This window comes from Pseudoliparis swirei, chromosome 18, assembly GCF_029220125.1.
Source record: "Pseudoliparis swirei isolate HS2019 ecotype Mariana Trench chromosome 18, NWPU_hadal_v1, whole genome shotgun sequence".
Lineage (NCBI taxonomy): Eukaryota > Metazoa > Chordata > Actinopteri > Perciformes > Liparidae > Pseudoliparis > Pseudoliparis swirei.
In genome coordinates, this window is record NC_079405.1 from 27,419,509 (window position 1) to 27,429,508 (window position 10,000).

Sequence of the window (10,000 nt, forward strand, 5' to 3'; positions counted from 1 at the left end):
AAAATATTATAAAACCGGTTAGATAAAACTAAATCTCTCTCTCTCTCCCTCTCTCTCTTTTTAAACCACTTCAGGCCCCAGTGCTCAGGAGGTCACACAGCTGCAGGGGCCCAAACCCAGGACTCCTCCTCCTCCTCCTCCTCCTCCTCCTCCTCCTCCTGAGACGTTTTCGTAGAACGTGACATCACTGTCGTAAAATCTGATGATTTAGCGCATTAGGAAATTGGCTGAATTTGCATTTTTTTTCTTTTAATAGTTTCTAGTTTTCCTCGATCTCTTCTTCCATCTCTTCTTCTCTTTCTTTCTGATTTGCCAGCTGAGCTCACGTCAGTGGAATCTGAGGAGAGCGAGTCTCTGGCTAAACGTGTCCCGCCCTCCATTCACCTATCCATCGATTTACCCCTCCCTCCCTTCTTCTTCTCCTTCCACCCCATCCCCCACTTCTTTTTCCCCAAAGCAGCAAATAATCCCCTGCACCTGCGAACGCTCCGCACACCGCCGCCTGCCAAGAGGAGAGCGTGTGACCTTGCCTCCGCGACCACAGAGTCTGAGAGAGAGAGAGAGAGAGAGGATGATGAAAGAGGGGGAAAGAGGAGGGGAAGGAGAGCAGTCAGTGGAGCCATCGGGACACATTGAAACCACATTGTGACCCCTGCTCTGCTCTGGGGGCCGGGGCCCTGCAGCTGGGAACCGGGTTGGCGGCTATTTCTGTGCAGGTTTTTTTCTCTTCTTCTTCCCTCCTCTTCCTCTGTGATGTCATGCTACTCGTTTCCCAAGAACCCGGGACTCTCACCCCGTCATCTGCAGTCCAGATGGCGTCAGGAGGTCAGGAGGTCAGGAGGTCATCCCGTGACCCTCAGTGGATTCAGGTCGTCATAAAAATGACTTGAAAAGTTTAAATTCACAAAGTCTGAAACCGCTCGCTGCTCCTGGAGGCTGCTTGAGAAGCTCCTCCTCCTCCTCCTCTTCTTCATCCTTCCCTCTTCCTCCTCCTCTTCTGTCCCTCTTATTCTCACGGCCCCGATCTTCCTCCTCTGCCCCTCTTCCTCCTCCTTTGCCCCCTCTTCCTCCTCCGTCCCGCTTCCTACCCTCCTCCTCCTCCTCCGTTTCAGCTAAGCGAGGTTAACTCTTAATATGCCTGCTCCTCCTGCTCCTCTCACACATGTGGACATCACACGGCAGCCCATGTGTGTGTGTGTGTGTGTGTGTGCACAGCACATGCAAACACAAACCGCTAAACACACACACACACACACACACACACACAGAAAGAAGAGCTGGCGGCCTGCAGCAGTTCAGGTGCGTCGTGTGTTTTCCATTAAAGAAATTAAAAAGGAGTTTTGGGATTTGTTCTCCCACATCAAAGTCCTCTGGCTGGGGATTTCTCTCTCTCTTTCTCCCTCTCAGAGTCTCTCCATCGCTTCCTCTTGTGTTTCATGAATACATAATGAGGGGGTAAACCTGGGAAAACAAACCCTTTGACCTCTGACCCCGGCGTCGGGGTCAGAGTTTGCACCTGGACGACTTCCCACAGGAAAAGAGGCGTCGCCGCATCTCATTGGTCCAATTCGTGCCTCACGCCGAATGTTCCGTGGCTCTCGTGTTCAATTGCCAGTGATCCACTTCCTGTTTCGCTCATGTTTTTTTTTGGGGGGGGGGGGGGGGGTAGCCTCTTTCACCACAACGATGAGGCGTTAACGTGAAGGAGCAGTCGGCCTCTTGAATTAGAAAAAGTGATGAACTCGATGCTCTCTACGAGCAGAATGCATCTGCTGCCTCCTCCTCCTCCTCCTCCTCCTCCTCCCGGCCCACAGAGCAATCGGTGGGTTTCTCCTCCCGACAGCTGTGCTGGCTCGGCGTGGAGAAAGGAAGGCAGCTCATCGCTCTCCCACAGAGCAGATGATTCACTTGTTGAACATCCTGGTGGTCTTCTCCTTCTTCTCCTCCTTCTCCTCCTCTTTCTCCTTCTCCTCCATTGTAATGGGAGGAAAACGCCTCATTCGCCATACAGAGCTTCCTCTTAGTGGAGAGGACACATATGGGGAGGACTGGGAGTCAGGAGCCAATGAAGAAGAGGACGAGGAGATGAGGAGAGGAGAGGACAAGGAGAGGAGACGTGGAGAGGACAAGGAGAGGAGAAGAGGAGAGGACAAGGAGAGCGGAGGAGACGAGAGGACAATGAGAAGGGAGGAGAGGAGGGGAGGAGGAGAGAGAGAGGGAGAGGGCCTTTGAGCGAGGGACAAAGAGACACTTGTGAACCACCAAATCTAACGCACACACACACATATGTACACAAACACACACACACACACACACACACAGCTGCGCGGCGAATGTTCCGTTAGCTCCTCACATTGATGGAATGTTTGACCGTCCGCCCTCGAGACGCGACGTCACTCCAGAGGCCGTCGCTTCAAAAGGAGACGCGGCACTTAAAGGGCCACGCAATGAAGAGAGAGAGGGAGAGAGGAAGAGAGAGAGGGAGAGAGGAAGAGAGAGAGCGGAAGAGAGAGAGAGAGAGAGAGAGACGTCGGCGTGAAGCCGCCACAACGAGGCCGGCGGGTGTAAATGTGTCGCCGCGTCATCGCGGTTAGAACTTCACGACGGACTCATCGCGCAGAGCGATGAGTCCGTGTGATGAGGAACGGAGGAGAGGAAAGAGAGAGAGAAAGAGAGAGAGTCAGTGAGATATGCGTACTGTACCTTTAAATATTCCCAGAGTGGAAACTGCACCAAAGAGAACGGGATCTGAAAAACAAGGAAGAGTTTCAATCAGCGGGATTATTTTAGCACTTTCTGTTGTGTGTGTGTGTGTGTGTGGGGGGGGGGGGGGTCATCTTTAATCTCCTGCACTTGTCGTTCTCTCTTCCTTGTTTCCTCTTTCCTCATCCGACTGCTCCCTTGATCCCTCTCTCACACTGCCGATGATTAATGAATGAGACGGACTGTGGAGGGAGGGAGGGATGGATGGGAGATGGAGAGAGGGAGGGATGGAGGGAGGGATGGGAGATGGAGAGAAGGATGGAGGGAGCCAACTTGAAAAGGAGGAACAGAGGGATGATGGCGCAAAACACACACACACACACAGAGGGGGGAGAGGAAGAGAGAGAGGAGAGAGAGAGAGACAGAGACAGGAAGGAAGAGAGGGAACAAAAACACTTTGACGGCAGCAACAATCGGATCGTTCTTCAGGAGCTCATGAAGAAGAAAAGGGGGAGGAGTTTGAGGAGGAGCGCCGCCCCGTGAGGAGGTGCAGGTGAGGAGGAGCAGGTGAGGAGGAGCAGGTGAGGAGGTGCAGGTGAGGAGGAGCAGGTGAGGAGGTGCAGGTGAGGAGGAGCAGGTGAGGAGGAGCAGTTGAGGAGGTGCAGGTGAGGAGGTGCAGGTGAGGAGGAGCAGGTGAGGAGGTGCAGGTGAGGAGGTGCAGGTGAGGAGGAGCAGGTGAGGAGGAGCAGGTGAGGAGGTGCAGGTGAGGAGGTGCAGGTGAGGAGGAGCAGGTGAGGAGGTGCAGCGCTCAGGCTTCCACACGCGGGCTGAACAGGTAGAGCCGGTGAGCCCGGTGACGGTAATTAAGTCATTAATTAATTAAGTTTCACCGCTTGCAGCTTTCTGGAGAGAAGCCCACACACACACACACATATATACACACACACACACCGGGAGAAACACACACACACACATATATATACACACACACACACCGGGAGAAACACACACACACACACACATATATATACACACACACACACCGGGAGAAACAAACACACACACACACACACACCATGAGAAACAAACACACACACACCGTGACACACACACACACACAGAGACACACATATATATATACACACACACACAGTACTGAGGTGAGATGTCTCCTCCGCGGTGAGGAGATGAGAGCACCTGTCTGTTATTACCACCCTCCTGAATTCTGCTTTTTCCACAAGGCCAGGAGGAGAGAAAGGACCGGAGAGAGGAAAGAGGGGGATGAGAAAGGACTGGAGAGAGGAAAGAGGGGGATGAGAGGAAGGAGGGGGACGGTTCATACATGTGAGGAGAACACGTTGTACGAGTGGAAAGGAAAGTTAGAAACTTATTTCATCGTAGAACCGGATAAAGTTAATTTTTTACACCATTCTATAAGTAGTTTTCCCCCCACAATATTTACTAAAGTTTGATATATATATATGTCGGCTGTCCTGGCATGTATATTATATTTATAAATATTATATATATATATTATATATTATAATATATCCATTATATATAAATATATATATATAGTATACATATATTATTTATATATATATATATTAATTTTAAAACAGCTTGAAATGTAGAGAGAAAAAGCCCAAATAACTGCAACAAGTTAAAAAAAGAGAAAAACAGATTGATCGTAGGATCTGGAAGATTTATAACTTGGTGTGTCTGTGTGTGTGTGTGTGTGTGTGTGTGTGTGTGTATGAGTGTGTGTGGCCTGGCAGAAATGGAACATCTTAAAAAGCACATGTGGCCAGATTCAAATTGATAATCCATTAAGAGTTACGAGAGGAGGGCTCCGCTCTCCGGACACACCGTGTGCTTTTTGGTAATAAAATCCCAAAATCTAAATACCGTCTCACGTCAACAACGAGCTCCGAACGAGCCGGCGAGACACGCCGAGCCGACGCCGGCGACGGAGACGACAGACGCCGTGAATCTCTCGGCCGAAATGAGAAGCGAGGAGGACAGAAGTGCCGACTGAAGGGATTTCTGCTCTTAAAACACGAGCCAGAGATCTGAAAAACATGTTTGTGTCATTTATTGATATTAAAGTCGTCCGGAAACCGTGGAGACGGACTGAGCATCGTCGCCATGGCACCTGACAGACAGAACACTGGGTTCAGGTGACCCACACACACAGGTCATGAGGCTGAGGCCTGATGGAGGCGTGTGTGTGTGTGTGTGTGTGTATACATGCACATGAACATAATATATATATGTGTCGCATAACCACACCGTCACACGTAACCACGCCGTGTCACGTAACCATGCCGTGTCACGTAACCATGCTGTGTCACGTAACCACGCCTTCACAACCTCCAGTGGCGAGGGCGACGTCGTCATCTCGCCCAGAACATGCCGCCGGTATTTAAAAACCACCCGTCGGGGGAAACCACAGCTCTGATGTTCGTGTGCAACGACTCAAGGTTTTTCCTCCGCCTGCCAAGAAACTTTACGACTCCAGCTTGAGCCAATCAGTGCCCCCCCCCCCCCGGCTGCGTGGGCGGCGCGTAACCATGGACAAACATGCCGGTGAGGTTAGGGAACTGGACCCGCCACTCAAAATGGACCCAAAGAAAACACACTCGCAAGTCAACGGAGGTCAACCGGTTGGCGTGAAACGGTGCACACGTGGCCTCGAGGTCCCCAGAGGTCGATCCCGACGACTTTTTGGGGGAATCCCCCGACTTCACCGCCGTCTGGGTCGGTCAAACGTCTTGACAGCCGTTTATGATTTTTAAAGCAATTTCTTCGTGCAGAAAAGTCTTTTTTTCTTCTCCTTTAAAAAAAAATGTCTGTTATTCTTTTGGTTGAACAGAACGAGCCGAGCGATGATGTCATCGTGAGCTCGGCTTTGGGGACTATTTCTCCAATTACTGATATAATATGGACCAAATGAAGCGATAAAGACTCAAATATGGACCTTTAGTTTAATAGTTTAGTGCGTGACACTTGAGTATTTTAGTTACTTCAAACCTTTTGTGAAATTCTGGACTTTTAAATCAAATTGTGAAGTCAGCCCTAGTTTATTTTTTTTTCAACCCATCTGTCTATTCTAACACTCACGGGGATATTTCTATTATAAGACGTGTTTGTTATTTCAGATAATAAGATAAGAAACAGTTTTGTTTTTTTAGCAACTCGTGCAAGAAAAGTGCGACTTTGAAACTTGGCCGCAAATAAAATAAAAAATAAAAAACACATTGCTCGGCAGCATCTGCTCCCAAAAAGCCCTGAAAACATCTGTGTCATGCAGCTGGCCTCCAGGGACCGGATTCCACTGCCGGGGAACACATGAGACCCGCTACACCGCATGTGTAATCCTATTCACTGCTGGTGGGTGTGTGTGTGTGTGTGTGTGCGTCTGTGTGTGTGTGTGTCTGTGTGTGTGTGTGTGTGTGTATCTGAAGAGCAGGAATTCATGTTAGCTGCCTGACACATTTTGTCACTGATGAAAGGTGACAGTGCCACTTGCTGTGACTGTCAGGTACTATATTACAGGAATATGTAGATTGCCATCGCTGTGTCACTTTGCTGACAGTGCTCCAGTGTGTGTGTGTGTGTGTGTGTGTGTGTGTCCTTGCCAACTGTATGAGCGCTCACGTTATTAGTATTCAGAGAGGCTCCGGGCTGTCACAGGCCCTTAGGCGCTCAACGGAGGGCAGCAAAAACACATGTCAAAATATAGTCACGTTGAGGCTGATTGCGGGCCGGCCAGTTGGCTGCAATTTCGACAAATGACATTTAATAGGTCATACTGCCGCCTCGGCATACTGATGAGTATCTAGACGGAGAGAGAGAGAGAAAGGAAGATGGATAATAAGACGAGCAAACCAATGTCGAGACGGCTGACAGACAGACGAGACATTATTCCGATTTTTCTCCAACAGAATCCTTTAAAAATATATATATATTCTTGATATTCAAACCATCGACCTGAGAGCAGGTGAAGCCCGTTGGTTCCATCTTTACACGAGAGACTTTTCACGCCACGGCCAAAAGAAATACCGACTCACCAAAGAGGATCCAGAGATATGACTCGGCGCCTGGTCGACTATTTGACTTTTGAGTCATTGGCGATAATCAGTGAGTGATATTTCCTTAAAGAGTTCTTCAAAGAACCTTAACAAATGGTTCTTTAAGGCACCATTTCTGGTTTCTCAGAGAACCTTTCAAACCAGGGTTCTTTAAAGAATCATTTCCTCAAAGAGTTCTTCAAAGAACCTATAAAGGTGTCTCAAAGAACCTTCAAAAAATGGTTCTTTCAGGCATCATTTCTGGTGCCTCAAAGAACCTTTTAAACCAGGGTTCTTTAAAAGAACCATTTCCGTAAAAGTTTTTCAAATAACCTATAAAGTTGCCTCCGAGAACCTAACAAAATTGTTCTTTAAGGCACCATTTTTGGTGCCTCAAAGAACCTTTCAAACCAGAGTTCTTTAAAGAACCATTTCCTAAAATAGTTCTTAAAAAGAACCTATAACGGTGTCTCAAAGAACCTTCAACAAATGGTTCTTTTGGGAACATCTTCTGGTGCCTTGAGAACCTTTCAAACCATGGGTTTCTTTAAAGAACCATTTCCTTAAAGAGTTCTTCAAAGAACCTATAAAGGTGTCTCAAAGAATCTTTAAAAATAGTTCTTTAAGGCACCATTTCCAGAACGGTTCTTCAGTCGGTGATGGTTCTTCGTGACCTCGTGTTACCAGAACCAGACTCGGCCCGCTTCTGTTGGGTCTGTCTTCACCGAGACACAACGCTAACTTCTACGTCTTATTTGGGGCGTCGACAGGGGGAACCTTCTGCAAGCTGGTGAAAAGTATAAAAACATCAACAGATGAAACTGATGTTCGGGGTGAATTCAAAGTGCCAGATGACAAATAAAAAGGATCAACAAACGATTTTTACAACGGACGTCTGGAACCAAATTAATTGCCAATCCATAAAAAAAAGTTATTGGGACGTTTCACTCGAAACCACAAACCACACGAATAAAAAGGGAGGGAAAAGTCAGCGGACGATCATAGTCGTGAGCGCTCGTCATCTGGGCACGACGGATCTCTGCAACTCATTTCGTGGCGATTCGACCAGTAGCTGTGAAGAGACGCCCGGTTCCGTCCCGAAAAGGAGCCGATGCGGGGCTCAAAATGGAGGTTTTAACCCAGCCAATGAATTCACCTTCGAGTTCAGTTTGTTGAAATCCTTTTAGGCAAGTTTTTTTTTAACTGCTGTGTTATGACATCCCTTAGACGAATAACAGGGTTCAGAAAGCCCACGACTCGAGTCGAGAAAAACTGTGGCGCAATCTAGAAAAAAAACCCATATCTCATCGCGCTCCGTCCTTCGCCACCAGATGTGGAGCAGAAACAAAAAAGGAGAGCGGATGATTCACGAGCCAGAGACGTCTGCTGGATCCCGTTAGTGTTTGATACTGAACGGCCAGTTCCAATAAAATTTGGCAAAAAAATAAAATAAAAACTCCTCCACCCGTGGATTTTAAATTTACAAAAATTTACCATTTTAAAATGAGACCATGTGGACTCTCTTAAATCTCAAAATGAGAAGATATAATAATAATATAATAATAATTCATTTTGTATAAATATATGTGTATATATATAATTATATTATAAATAGAAATTAAATTATATAATTATATTTTTGTATATATATAATATATATCATTGTATTTTCATATATACATACATCTACACACATATTTATATATATAAATATTGATATACAAGTATATATATATATATTTATATAAATAAATCTATATTGTCTTTAGATATAAATAAATCTATACATTTATATAAATAAATCTATAAATACTATATATATATAATTATATAATTATATATAATTGTTATGGGGAAATAATTGCTGCCCCCACTCACTATTTTAACAAGCTTCCTTATTGCATATCCGTCATAGTTTATTAGAATAGCAACAGGCCTGCGTGTATGAGTATTGTATATGCATTATATATGTATTGTATGGGGCTGATCTTTTAAAGAGAAAGCAGATGGGAAGCGATCAACAGCAGCTTATTCAAAGTGAGGAATTACTAATAAAAAATGAGCTACAGACCGGCCAGGTGGAGCAAAGCCTCCAGTCTAAGTCCACATTTATTACCTGCTAATGCAACAGGGCTGTAAGCTGGATTCACTTCACAACATACACACCCACACACACCCACATTCCATCAGCCGCGTGTCACTGAGGTATGTGGAGGGAACCGACTGAGACAGATCGGATTTTAATTTGTTTGAAAAGCTAATAATGTAACGAATGTGCTTCGCTCCTCCGAGTGTGTGACGGCGCCAAGTGTTCCAACGCATTGGGAGAAAAGTCACCGAGGTGATCCGACCTGTTCGTCTGTCAGTCAGAGAGGACGAAGCGCACGAGAGCAACGCAGGCGAAGACGCCATGAGAGCAGAGAAACCTGCCAGAGAAAGCACGAGCATGTATAATACATGTATAATACATGTACACGCAGGCATGTTGCAATTCTAATAAACTATGACACATACCCTGAACTCTGAGTAAATAGTGAGGGAGGCAGCAATTATTTCCCAACAACACTGCCATTATATGTATTTAATTATATGCAATATAAATATAATTATATATACATTTTAATTATATTTATATTATAATACATATAATCATAATATAAATATAATTATATATACATCTAATTATATCTACATATAATTTTATATAATTATATGTATGTATATATATATATATATAATTGTATTATATATATTTTTACATAGACTAACAATTGTGATATAATTAACCTTTTTTAATTGCATTGTAGAAATTAAAGTAAAATATTCTAAAATATTCTTTTCTTGCATCGTTTGTGTTTATTTATTTATTATCCATCCTTTACCTTCCATTCACATGTTTGTTCTAGAAAATGACAAATTACTTCCCCTAACTAAGGGCAGCTCTACGTTATGTTCCCCGACACCGGACACAAGTGGCATGTGAGCTCATGTGGCACCTCGTTACGCCGCTGTGACGCTGCAGGAACCCTAAACATGGGATCATTAAGGGAGGGGGGGGGGGGGTCTGTGTGTGGACAGTCCAGTAAAAGGGTATGTGTGTGTGTGTGTGTGTGTGTGTGTGTGTGCCACCTAAGCACACCTCGGGGACAGAGGGGTTCAGGCCCTTTTAAATAAATAAACCAACACATAAATAAAGTCAATCGATGGAGGGAGCCTGATCCGGC

The 10,000-nt window shown here is 45.6% G+C and overlaps 1 protein-coding gene across 5 annotated transcripts in view; it reads right to left on the reverse strand.

Annotated features, from left to right (window-relative positions):
* slc25a26 (solute carrier family 25 member 26) overlaps positions 1–10,000 on the reverse strand; it is a 32,485-nt gene that overhangs the window by 8,896 nt on the left and 13,589 nt on the right. For 4 of the 5 annotated variants that reach the window (XM_056437465.1, XM_056437467.1, XM_056437470.1 and 1 more), the window contains 2 exons: positions 2,704–2,748; positions 478–547 (listed from right to left, as the gene is read on the reverse strand). In XM_056437465.1, coding sequence (XP_056293440.1) covers positions 478–547; positions 2,704–2,748 — 115 coding nt within the window. The remainder of the gene's footprint in view (positions 1–477; positions 548–2,703; positions 2,749–10,000) is intronic. The other variant, XM_056437466.1, reaches the window with a different exon arrangement.